Source organism: Penicillium coprophilum, assembly GCF_028826855.1.
Source record: "Penicillium coprophilum strain IBT 35676 chromosome Unknown utg000004l_segment0_segment0, whole genome shotgun sequence".
Taxonomy (NCBI): Eukaryota; Fungi; Ascomycota; class Eurotiomycetes; order Eurotiales; family Aspergillaceae; genus Penicillium; species Penicillium coprophilum.
The window spans coordinates 7,332,996-7,345,848 of NW_026622723.1; the positions used below are offsets into that span (position 1 = coordinate 7,332,996).

The following is a 12,853-nucleotide window of genomic DNA, read 5'->3' on the forward strand; positions in this document are numbered from 1 at the left end:
GGAGGTATCATTCTTGGGCTCATGATGAATGAATTGATAAATGATCCTATATATGGGATTTGCATGTCATGTCGGGATTGAAGGTTTATGTCCATGTCCATGTTCATGTTTGTTGAGGAATCATCTCTTTGGCGTTCGGTTTTTACGAGTTGAATAACGATTTATACCAGTCATTCATTCACTTGATTTTATCATTTTCTTCCCACCGTAAGACCATCAATTCAAGCATAGACATGATAAAGGGAAGTAAAAACAGAGGAATGTTCGTGCATTCTTTTTCAACCGAAACTAAGCAGACTATGCATATCGCTAGGTATATCTATCCATAATCTCAAAGATGGCTCTTAGGCTTGAACCCAGAAGCAGAAAGCAAACGCTCAGACTCCTCACGCTGCCAATTCAACTTGGCAATAATCGCATCCTTACGAGACTTATTCTCCCGCTTACCCATCTGCTGCAAATGAACCTCATCAGGACCATCCGCAATCCGCAGAGTCCGAATCCCAGCCCACAAGTACGCAAGCGGAGTATCCTGACAAACACCGGCCGCACCATAAGCCTGCACAGCGCGATCAATAATAGTAAGCGCAGTCTGAGGAACCAAAACCTTAGCCTGAGCGATCTCCTTCAGCGCGCCCTTCGCATCACCCTGATCAATCTTGATAGCAGCATTCAAAACAATAAGACGGGCAGCATCAACCTCGATCCGCGACTTGGCAATCCACTCGAGAATCACACCGTGCGCAACTAAAGGCTTGCCGAAAGTCTGCTTGCGCTCGTCGTTGACTCGGGCAATCAGCCACTCGAGCGCGCGCTCGGCGGCGCCAATCGCACGCATGGCGTGGTGGATACGGCCGGGTCCGAGACGACCCTGGATAATCTCGAAGCCGCGGCCTTCGCCAAGGACCATGTTTGAGGCGGGGACGCGGACGTTCTTGAATGTGATGTGGGCGTGGCCGTGGGGCGCGTCGTCGTAGCCGTATACTGTCAACATGCGGTGCACTGTGATGCCTGGGAGTCCGGCTGGGACGAGGATGACGGATTGTTGCTTGTAGCTGTCTGGGTTGGAGGCGTCGGTCTTGCCCATTACCAGGTAGACTGCGCAGCGGGGATCGCCGGCGCCGGAGGACCACCATTTCTGTAGTTGGGTTGTTAGACGTTGGGAAGTGGTTCATTGGAGTGGTGGAGGTACGTACCGAGCCGTTCAGGACGTATTCATTGCCGTCCCGGCGGATGTCAAGCTCAATATTTGTGGCATCGCTAGACGCGACGTCGGGCTCGGTCATTAGGAATGCAGAGCGGATCTTGCCCTCTAGTAGGGGTGCGAGCCACTGCTTTTTTTGGGCGTCATTGCCGTACTTGGCGAACACTTCCATGTTGCCGGTATCTGGGGCAGAATTGTTGGTAGCCTGGTGATAAAGAGCGATTAGCGATCACAGCCTTTTGCAAGACCTCCCAGGGAGGAAAGTAATGCGCCAGACAGAGAACAACATAACCCACCTCCGATGCAATCTTGCTCTTGCCGAGTAACTCGGCCATCAATCCATATTCCAAATTTGAGAATCCAGCACCCTGGGAGAAGTGGTTCTTAGGCAGGAACATATTCCATAGACCGAGCTTCTTGGCCTTCTCCTTCAGGTTCTCCAAGACGACGGGGGTGGTGGTCCATCGCTGCTCGCCTTCACCGAGCTCGGCGGAGAAGACAGCGTCGGCGGGGATGCAGTCTTTTTCAACGAATTCTTCAACCTAAAGTTGTGTTAGCTTGGATATCAACGGCTAAGGAAGGTCTTGGTTGCTATAGTGGGTAGGGTATTGGGGGATGTATTACCAGGTCCAGGGTCCGCTTGGCCTGTTCGCTGACGAACGGCAGGGCAATGGGGGGAATACAAGATGAGGCAGACATTTTGAATAGATTGAAGATATCAACAGAGAATCTCTGGAGAATCAGAGAATATAAAGGAGAAGAAGTCAGCCCATCCAAATTGCGGAGAAGGTGGAGAAGCCGACGGATTTTGTTCAGCCTCGGCTTGGGCTACCCGGCCGCTTAGACGCAGTCGATGTCAGCTTCTATATATTCGGCTAGATCTCCGATTTTGATATACACATGTTTCGGATATGTGTAGTCGATCATCCCACACTTGCAGAAGGTCTAAAACATATGATCTCAGGATCACTCAGGGTGAAGATAGGCAATGGATTGCAAGGCAGTCCTCACATGCCTTGACAGCTTATGTCGTATGGTGTGTTTGGTGAGACTGCTGCTAGAGGAATAGCTATAGATGAAGAGCGAGACCAGAAGCCCCGGTCCTCAATAGTCTAGAGGCACATACTACACCAACCCAGAACAAGAACAAAAAGTCATTGCATTGCATTCCAATGTGCTCCATAAGATATCCCAATTACAATTCCATCCAACCCATACCCCGTACACAAAACAAAAAAAAGGCATTGCAGGTCATCATAAAAAAAAAATAGAAATCCAACTCCAGACCCGATATCCAAGATCTCAAATCTGCCTCTCCTCAATGCATCCGACCCAGCGACCGGCGCCGAGTAAAAGAGATTGAAGGAAAGACCATAGAATCAAAGCCCGAGTGTGAAAAAGGAAAGAAAAGAAGAAAACATCTCAGACCTCGGTCCGTTTAGTTTTCAGTTCGGCCTTCGGCTGTGGATTGCTCGTAGCTCTTCTTGCCGAGCTTAGCGAACAGCGACTGGGGCTTGCCGGCACTGTAAAATGTTAGTTGGAGTCTATAAAGTATACAAGAAAGTGAAGGAAGTACATACTTCTTAAACCGCTTGCCCTTGATATCGCTCAATTTCTTTGTGCAGGGACTCATGATATCGTCTGAGGGTGAGACGTAGGAGGTTGGTTGTCTATGATGATGAGTTTCTTGTTCAAGGATATGCAAAGATAAAGACAAAACACTCACTCCTCGCTGCCAACTTTGCCCTGCAACACCTGGCGGTGGTACTCCATCGATGAGATGTCGGAACCCTTCAGGTCGGTCTTGTCACTGGCGTTCAGGTGGGTGTTGGTGGAGCGGTCGGCCAGAGGCTGAGCTTGTGTGGTTGCGTCCATTTTGATATGTAGAGATTTGGATGTGGAGAGATGTATAGTGCGTATGTGGTAAAGGATTGAAAGAGAAGGTGAACAAGTCGGATAAGATGGAAAAGGTCGTGTGTTGGAGAAAAATGGGAGATTGTTGGCTGGGCAACCAAATATGACGCCACATAATCCCTTAAGGGCCTTGGGATATTGTTAGACGATGTACGGAGCATATGGGGAATTACAGGTTTTTTTTTACATTGATCGTCAGTTGATTTCAAGGAATGCAACCCTAATCATAGCCATAAACAATATAGTAATCATAACCAGTGGGAATCATATCATCTAAACATTGATGGTACACGCAACAGGGTACAGTGTACAGTAAAATGCAAAGCGCCAATAAACATCAGTGTGCAAGGTCATAAAAATACGGCTAAAAGCCATTAAGGCCAACATAGCCATTAATCACAGCTCAGGCGACCGTGCATTATCGGTAACCAGATCAACATCAGCCGATGTATCCATATCCAGATCAACAGGTCGCCCATTTAATACAGGTGGCGTACTATGAGAACGGGGCTGTGGTGTCGCCAGAGTAGGCAAAGACAGAGACTCGGGAGAGGCAGGTTCTTCCGCCTTCTCTGTCTCCTCCGCGTCTCTTTCTGTTGGAGAAGAAGACGTGGGAGTCGGTGGGGAATAGGCCCCGGTTGGACTACCGGGGCTATCTTGGTCGGACGAGTCAGACAGGTTTCGGCGATGGCCTTTGTTCTCACGGTATGAAGACGAAGTTGGACGTGTCGACCCCGGACTAGGTGATGGAGAGGCAAAAGGTGGAGATGAAGACCGTAGACTGTAGGATCGAGTGACCATTCTTTGAACGGCAGGGAATTCCATATAGTTGCTTCCCGAGCCTCGGGAGAATAGGGCGAGGGCAAAGCAGCAGAGGACCATGATGCTCTGAATCACGGTGACTCTCTTTTGGAAAACCAATTCGTCGGCAAGGACACCGAGCTGCCTGCTGAGAGAGTGTACTTCTTGGTGGTACTGCATGCGCTGGTGCTCAAATTCCAGAGCAACAGACTTCCAGACGTGGTCGTACTGCTCGCGGAACTCTTTCAATTCGTTGAGAACAGTTACGTTTAGGTTTTCGAGGAAGGTCGATGTCTTCGCTAGCTGCCGCTTCTCAACTTTGTTGAAGGCATCACGCAAGATGCGAGATTGCTCCTCAATATAAAGAAGAGACAAGGTGGAGTTCGACTCAAGCATCTGGAGCCGCTTGTGGACAGATTTGAAGAAGGATTCTTGGGTCGTGGGGTTTGCCGATGGCGGTTGAGTGTTTGTAGGTCTCATCGACTCTGGGGGAGGAACGTTCTGCTCCTCTTTGGGGTTGGCTGTGGCTTTCCCTAAGGTCTCGGATGTGGTGTTCTGCTGAGCAGGCTCCGAGGATATGGTTGAGGCATCTGGAGGAGTCACGCTATGTTTGGCAGGTTCACCCTGCTTTCGAGTATCCTCGGCTTTTGGCGGAGCAGATGGTCCGACATTGATCTCGGAGGAACTGCCTCCAGCCGCAACAGTAGAGTTCTGTTTCGGCGGCAGATTGGTCTGAGCCGTTGTGCCGGACGGCGATGGAGTTGTGACAGGCAGCCCATCATTAATACCACATACATCATTGAGCTTCACAAAGGGCGACACAGCCTCTGATAGAGGGTTCGGACAAACTTCATCCACTGCAAGGCTAGGTTCTACCGCAGGAACAACTTCCTCGACCGGCACCTTGACGGGCTTGGTTTCCAAATCTTCGGGAAGCTGATTAGCTTCACTGGCCTCCAACTCCTCAACCTCGGCGCGTTCAGAGTTTTCTCCATGCTTGTACTCTTCCATCATGGTGGTACCATGCACTCGAATTAAGCTGACAGGGCAGAAAAACTCATGTCCATAGTGCGTGAGGAACTCAATTCGAAGGTATCGAGCCCAGATAAGCGAGTTCTCTACTGCGAAAGCTTGCACCTCACGAGTGTTGCGTGCCTCATAAACCCCAAGTTCTTTCCACTGGTCCGGCTTTGCGGGATACCGATCCGAAACACTCACGCGGAACGTGTGGAAGATAGAGCTGAAAAACTCATAGTTTGCAAGAACAATTGTATCAACCAGGATATCATCGCACAGTTCTAGGATAAGAAATTTGTTCTTGGCGCGACACTCATTGAGCATATAGCTGTCCTTATTCTCAATGAGCACAGAAGACGAACCCTTGCACTCGGGATTTGTTTTCAGCACTGTAGCCGCGCAGTCAAAGGAAGCATAGTTGAATCGCTCCTTGCAAGTAGTGCCAGCATCCTTACGGCGCGACGCATCTCTCTGAAGCGCACCCTGCCCGTGTGAGTCCCCCTCGCCTTTTCGATCCGCATTTCCCGCCTGCCCGGCGTCGCGCGACGGAATATGCGAGTCCCAAGCGGTAGGACTAGCCTCGGGCGTCTCAGCGCCGAACCCACTAAAGTCCAACTCGATCTCGGAATCGTCGCCCAGCGAATCTAAAGCATTATGGATTCCTGCCGGCTGCCGACGGTCTTCCTTTCCAGCGGCAGCGGCACGTCTGCTCCCTCCAACATTCTCCGCTGATTGTCCAACCTTCGCTAGGTTCTGTTTCTTCCAGTCCTCAAATGAGAGGAAACTAGCGCTGTCCAATAGCGAGTCTGTGTCTTGGTCTTGTTCTGCGATCTGGTCTGAGGTCGTTTTCGCTGTCTCTTCAGATGCCCCGCTCGAGACTGCAGTTGAATTAACGACCGGATCGTTGGCTGTCGCATTTGGATCGGGTATTGTTGAAGCAAGATACATATCGCGACCTGGCCCCCAGCGCGTCTCTAGGCACGGCGGTAGGTTGAAGAGCTCCGCCTCCGTCTGCCAAGTACTCCTCGTCGGACATGTTGTCACCGGTGTCGTGGGAGGAGCAGCCTGCGCGCCGTTCGAGGGCGGCTGTGCGGTCGCGTTGGAGAGCGCATTTTGGCCGAGAGCCAAAAAGACAGAGGCTCGGTATATCCAGAAAGTCAATGACCGGCCTGCGGTCAGCATGCTGTCGGTTTGATGATTAGACACTTGTATAGCTCCCTGTATCCAAGCTATGAATTCGACGCTATGCACATTGTGGCTAGGAGTGAGAGTAGTCGACTCGAGGATTTTTAATTACTTCAGATATTGTGATCCAGCTTAGCGACAAATAGCGGTCTCCAAAAAGGAATGGGAATGGACAAGAGGTGGCCGGTGGCATCATCAGGATCTGACCGCCTTTCAGAGAGCTCTGTGCTCTATTACGATAGTATGCGGAGTACAGCCTTGGAACTACATGACTACATGTGTTATATTTATTGAGCTACAGAGAACCCAATTCTTCGCGGATGGTAGTCAATTTCACCTTTGGTGCTATATAACTAGTTACAGTACAACACGAGGAGAAAACGGCCGCGTTTCATCAAGTCATCCTGCCAGACCAGATCGACTTCACCGCAACTCATTCCACCTTTTTCCGGGAAGAATCCAGGCAAATCATGTGGTTCGTATGAAAAGTCTCCCGCCAGAATCAAATATCCACCAGCGCGCTCCGAGCCAGCCTTCTAACCTTTTTGTGGTTTTTCGTGTTCGCCGTCTCCGTCATTGTCCGTGACCCTCGGTCTGATATTGTACAGGTAGAAAGAATAAAAAAGAAACAGTTTGGACGAAGGAGGGTGATCCAATGCACGTGGCAATGCATCGTTGAGGATGGACGGAGACAAAACGAAACACTCATTCCGAGAACAAAGAGACATAAGACAAGAAAGCGGAACATTAATTTATCTTGGGTAATTTTGAACTTTTTTTCCCAACTGAATCGAAACATGCAAGCAGACATCAACATTGAGGGGGAGTATAGGGTAAAAGTAGAGTGAATTGCGAGCGAATGCCGAGAACCCTAGAAGTGAGTCTCATGCCACCCGCCGACAAGATCAAGGTCGTCATCGACGCTTCCATCGTCATGAGGTAGGAAACTTTGAGAGACATGGCTGCGCCAATCCTGCCGTTCGATCAAATGTCGCCGGCGATTGTCCACAGGTGATGCGGGCTTGGTTTTGTTCTGATGGTATCCGGAAGTGCCTCGGCCCCAATCGTGTCGCCGACTGTTCGCAGCTATGCTCTTGGGACCAAACACTTCACGGGACTTGCGAGGCTTGGGCTTGCGCGATTCGTCTTCGGGTTTGTACTTGCGTCGCACCTCACCAAGCATCGACCACTTATCAGCACCAGACGGCCCTGGTGGAGAATTTCGTAAAGGGCGGGGCGTGCTGCTCGATGCACTGGAGTCGCTGTCTTCGTCCAGGGAAAGATCCCCTAGCACATGAGGCTCCATCTTCAGATCTTCCTCTGAACCTTGAGAGCGCTGGTTGAGGGAAGCGGAGGCCGGCTCGCGCAACCTTGGGAGGGCAGCTCCCTGACTCTCTTGGCTCCAGCTACGCGAGTTCTGCTCCCGGCGTTGCATCATGGCAAGGTCTTCATTCTCAGACTCCTCTTCATCCCACATGTCACACCAGCTCTTTGAGATCTTGTCGGCACCTTTGTTGTTGCCAAAGACCATCGACAAAGAAGGCAAGGGCTTTGTTGCATGAGACGGCAATGATCCTGTGATGGACACCGGGTCCGAGCGAGGGAGACGTGGCACCTCACGCTTGCGAAGGTTGAGCAAGACGAAAGATTCACTGAGCTGGGAGTCCAAAACAGAAGCTACTGATGGAGTTTCCATACGAGACGAGAACCACGAGGTTCCCGCAGCTTCGGAAGGCGGGAACAGATCCTCGGTGTAGCTCTCGTTGTCCGGAATGGCAGATAGCTGTCGGATAGCCTGGGGAGGACTCGACTGGAGCGCCTTTGCCCAAGGGAAAGAATCTCCTTGGTTGACATGGGGACTCTGGAGCGAGGGCGTGCGAAGGGGTTCGCGGTTGGCGCTGGCAGCAACCACCTCGCGATCTTCGGTGCAAAACTCATCGAGAGATTCGTCGTCGGTGGTGAAAGAGACGGCGCGAAGTATGCAATCACGCACCTCAATCAAGGATCTCTTGGAAGGATCAATTGTCAGGGCATGCGTCAGAATCTCGTACGTGTCCTGGGACATGTTGGGGAAGATGTCGAACAGTGACTGGCGATCGCGCACGTAGTCAGCAAAGAGAACATCGGACTCCGTGGGAGTGACGAAAGGATTCCGAGCAAACAGAATGTTCAGCAAACAGATCCCCACAGACCAGATGTCGGCCTTGGCGGGGGAATATCCTGTCATGCCCGGATCATATTGCTCGGGGGCCATGTAGCGATCGCTACCAACACACGCCTCGTGACACCACGAGTCTTGCGTAGCGAGACCAAAGTCGCCAAGCTTCATGGAGCCATCCTGGGTCAGGAAGATATTCTCCGGCTTGATGTCACGGTGATACAAGCCATTGGCATGCATGAAGTCGACGGCACTGATCAGCTGCAGCATGAAATCTCGAACGTGTTCAGTCTCCAGTGGACCACGATTGAGGCGGATGGCCTCGTATAGATCTCCATTGGCACAATACTCCAAAACAAGATATTTGTGAGTCTCGGTGTCGAAAGTATGAATCAAGTTAACCAAGTTTGAGTGGAAGCCAAAGCGTCGATGACACTCGAGTTCTTCAAAACGATCGTCATCGGAGCCCGTTGAGGGGCCCTTGAGTAGACGTTTGATAGCAACGTCTTGGCCTGTCTGGGTATCTGTGGCAAGGAATACCATTCCAAAAGACCCATGATTGAGGGGGGCCACAGTTCGAAAACGACCATCCAGAAGTTGGCCCTCAACGAATTCTTCTTTCGAGCATTCCATGGTCGACATGTTGGTCTGATGATCCCGAGAAGAACGGATCGGAGATGAGATGGAAATGGGAGAGCGGAATGATGTAATGTTCCAACAAAGAGATCAAGTGAAAACAAATCTATGAGCCGCTCAAAAAGAACACTTACGCGTGTTCAAAATGCGTCGAAGTGTGATAAACAAAAAGCAACCAGGCTAATGAAGATTAAGGACAACGAAGAGAAGTATCAGGCGCGGGATCCAAGGTGAAGAGAGATAGGCGAAAAGAAGAGCCGGGTTTGTTCAGGAGGTTGAGATGAAAGGGATCCTGACTGGCTCGAAATGTCATATAAAAAATGTACTGGTGAAAGTTGATAGACAGATGAAAAGAGGAGAGAATGATGGCGCAGAGGCGCAGTTGAGTGAACCCGGACGGGATTGTTGACGCTAAGGAAATGGGTAAAGACCGTTATGTGCTCATTTGTATTTCGTTTTTCGTTGGTTAACGGGAAAGGGTCCCAGGTGGACGACACGAATGTGTCAGAAAGAGATGAACAAGTGTTGGAAGGTCGGCCTGATACCGGATGAATTGAAGAGAGTTGAGGTGAAAGCGCTGCGTGATATCGTAATGGAAAAGATCAAAAATGTATAGGAGTAAAAGAAAAGAACAGGAAAGAATCCTATGAACACCGGGTTCAAGGTCGAAGGCTGTGACTCAAATTGAAGATAATTGAGATTAGTGAGTCATGAAAGGCCAGCTGGAATTGGTGGAGCAAGTTGGTTGGGCGAAAGAGGGATCCGGTAGAGCACCCTTCTAATCCAGGCAGGAAAAAAAGAGATACTCGATGCCAGGTTGCCCCTGAGGTATGAAACTCCTGAGATGCTCTCACGACAAGGTTCGACCGAGGAAACGTATTGTTACCCGCAACGCAGGCAACACCTTTGTGTAGATTGAGGTGACAAAGGCTGAAGGTATTGATAGCGCAATGACAATCCGACAGACCGAGAGTTGGATCCTTTTATCACGTTGATGGAAGTGAGTCACCCGAGCTCAGGGTGGACCCGGAAGACCGAAAAAGGGGTTTAGGACGGAAAGGCGAGAGAAATACTCTTCTGCTCAAAGGAAATCAGGAGTAGACCTTAAAGCTTGGAAGTTGTCGAAGGAAGAGTATAGGCCGTCCAGAGTTGGTAGTGTCTTGAGATGATGGCAAGCAGACACGGCGATCTTGGCAACCTTGGAAGCGTTGAAAGTGATAGAAAGGTGACGGATAAGTGATGATCGGAGAGAGGATAGAAGGTATAAAGGCGGGACGAAGAGATGGGAATATAGGAGAGCGAGAAGAGAGATGATAGGAGATGAGGAAGATGATGGTATAAGGGGAGGGAGATAGAAGGAGCCAGGGAGACAGAGAGAGAGGTGTTGTAAAGCCGTGAGGGGAATTGGAGAGGCAAACTGATTGGCCGTACCGTCTGATACCGTCACATACCGGTCTTCCCTCGTGAGCTGTTCATCCGTGTGATCTGCGTTGGCCAGCCATTTGACTGACATCCGAGGTCTTTGGACCCGTTTCCGTCTCCCGGGGAAACTGGTAACGTACGGAATGAATACCGGTATTGTAACGCTCCAATCCAGCAGGCTCCCCAAGTTTCATGAACCTTCCAGGCATTCCTTATCCTTGGTAAAGGCGTCAACCGTCTACGTGATCTCTCCAAGCTTGTCAATTTCCCACGTTGGTACGATAACGCGATAACGTTGAATCCCATTGTTGGTTGCCGTTTTAACCCGAAGTTTGGACCATCACATCATCCACTTTATCTATTCTACTTTTTTTTTTTATAGAGATTGTCCGACTTCCCGACTTCCCGACTTCCCAAACTTTCCAACCTTTTAGGAAATTTTGATTCAGCAGGCCAGTCACAATGACGGTTGACATCAGCAGGGTCCTTTGGGAGTTTCATCGGCCGAGGGCGGATCAAGGTGGCGCACTATTCTCAAAGCGGATAATTGCGCAGTCAATTCTGGGGAGATCAACCAATCAGAATAGATTATCTGGCCACTATTTACAGGCTGCATGACGCGATAAAGTGGGATGGCGTGATCTTTTCTGATTGGTTCACCCCGGATACCGACTGCAGCCCGGCTTAATTATGCTGTCCAAGATTATGCGTATTATGCGCTGTGCCTATGGGAATGTACCCTTCCGCAGGTACTGCACTTGAGATGGTGTGGACCATCTTGAACCACCCTGGACTAGCTTCTATTTTGAATTCTCCTGTTCATTGCCGCGCGGGATGTATGAGAGATTCTGATCTTAATCTGATTTGCGGGGTTTGATGCAAATGCGATCATCTCTATGTCAGCACCGTCAAGGGACGGGTGTTGTATGGATTGAACACAGTTATGTTGTACTGATGTGTTCCCAAGTACGGACTCCGTAAACGTTGGAGAATCATCTCATCCCAACAAGACACGTATTTCGAGTGGAGCGTGCTCCCAGTTGTCATGAGTCCCCAACCACCTTTCAGACACCCACGCAGCCCTGTCAAGCGGTGAAGGGAACGTCCCTCGCTGCCCAGGTGGTCTAGGCTTACATCAGGTTTGACCGCCTCCTGTGGTCTGCAAGGTTTGACCTTGCAGGTCTCAAGATTGAGAGGTACGATGTCCTCCGTACACTTTTGCATTCAAAGCATTCTCAGAAGTACATACCGGAACTCTCGAAACGAGACGGAGTAGAGTTGTGGATATGTGGCACGACTTCGGCGGCCGGCAACTCTGCATCACGCGACGTCTCATTTTACGTCTATCATCACCCCATTCTATTCTCATTCTTGTCGGAAAGTTCAACCCTCCCAATCGAATTCTTGGGCGGTACATCTGATATGGACAGGGATCCACTCCTCTTTCGGTATAATGTCCCTAGGTGCATCGTACCTACCATAGCGTCCCTCGCACGCAATATAGTGTATACAAGAGACTACTTTTTATCGGAGATCTACAACATACAGGCAGGCGACCGTCGGTGCACGGCTCAGTTTCTGGTCCTGATCTCCCCCTCCATCAACCATTGCCGTTGGCTCCATGATCATCATTGCTGTTCCCTTTCATTATAGTCTCCTCCCGAGGACAACGGATAGCGTCAATTGTAACATCGATACATGATCTGCTGCATATAAAACCTAGTCTACATTAGACCCTCTTAAAAAGCATTCGTCATCTAGTGTTGTCATCTAGTGTTGCTGCATTAGAAAGCGATCAGCGGGTTGAGGGCCCCAATGATAAATTTGATCCAACCGCCCTATCGGCTTCAGGGTTGAAACGTGTTTTGTTTTCGGTAACGCTTGCGTGTTTTTACGTAGTTCCGTGCAATATCAGATGTAGTAGAGATAGTGGAGTTCTCTCTTCCGAATTCGGGATATGAGATAATGAGATAGGATTTCCCTTATCGAGCGGAGCATACTTCCGGGTACAGACGGTGGCAACGAAAGGGAAGTATCCTCCGATGATAATGACGATAAGACTCCTACCCTACCTAGGTACCTATCTACCGACCTATCTACCTACCTACCTAGGTAGACGAAGTAAACAAATAAGATGTCATAGTTCAGTTCGAATCATGATTGTCATCTCGACTGTAGAGACATTCCAATACCCCGCACGATCGTCATTCCATGATATTCACGGGCTTCTGAATATGAAAGTCCGATAATGGAAGTTGGTGTTTTCTATTGGGCGTAAGTAGTGTACAAAGTACCTGGCTTATCGCTATATGCCAAGTCAAGAGAGGGGAGCCGAGCAAACATGAGCCACTTCCCCGGATTTTAGTCTCAGCTGGTCCTCAATTGAACTAACCTCGTATTTCGTAATCTAATTAGATTGCATTTCTTTGTTCCTATCAGGGCCCAAATGACTATGACATCTTACATCTGTACTGCCTATAATTCGAGTGTTATAAGTTCAATGTGAGTTGAGATTA

General features: G+C 49.7%; 4 protein-coding genes across 4 annotated transcripts; all 4 read right to left on the reverse strand.

Moving 5' to 3' along the window:
- Positions 1-331: 331 nt before the first annotated feature.
- On the reverse strand, positions 332-1,903 carry N7500_007200 (uncharacterized protein; the record flags this gene model as incomplete). The annotated part of the gene is made up of 4 exons (XM_056678344.1): positions 332-1,138; positions 1,197-1,409; positions 1,501-1,746; positions 1,829-1,903. 4 exons carry the CDS (start codon positions 1,901-1,903, stop codon positions 332-334), a joined length of 1,341 nt encoding a protein of 446 aa, XP_056533344.1.
- A 739-nt stretch (positions 1,904-2,642) lies between these two features.
- Positions 2,643-3,079, reverse strand: N7500_007201 (Spo12 family protein; the record flags this gene model as incomplete). Its single annotated transcript, XM_056678345.1, has 3 exons — positions 2,643-2,727; positions 2,785-2,874; positions 2,931-3,079. The coding sequence occupies 3 exons, from the start codon at positions 3,077-3,079 to the stop codon at positions 2,643-2,645; spliced, it is 324 nt and encodes a 107-aa protein (XP_056533345.1).
- A 435-nt stretch (positions 3,080-3,514) lies between these two features.
- N7500_007202 (Sad1/UNC domain protein) lies at positions 3,515-6,118 on the reverse strand (the record flags this gene model as incomplete). Its single annotated transcript, XM_056678346.1, has 1 exon — positions 3,515-6,118. The coding sequence occupies one exon, from the start codon at positions 6,116-6,118 to the stop codon at positions 3,515-3,517; it is 2,604 nt and encodes an 867-aa protein (XP_056533346.1).
- An 874-nt stretch (positions 6,119-6,992) lies between these two features.
- On the reverse strand, positions 6,993-8,921 carry N7500_007203 (putative serine/threonine protein kinase; the record flags this gene model as incomplete). Its single annotated transcript, XM_056678347.1, has 1 exon — positions 6,993-8,921. The coding sequence occupies one exon, from the start codon at positions 8,919-8,921 to the stop codon at positions 6,993-6,995; it is 1,929 nt and encodes a 642-aa protein (XP_056533347.1).
- Between the last annotated feature and the right edge of the window lie 3,932 nt (positions 8,922-12,853).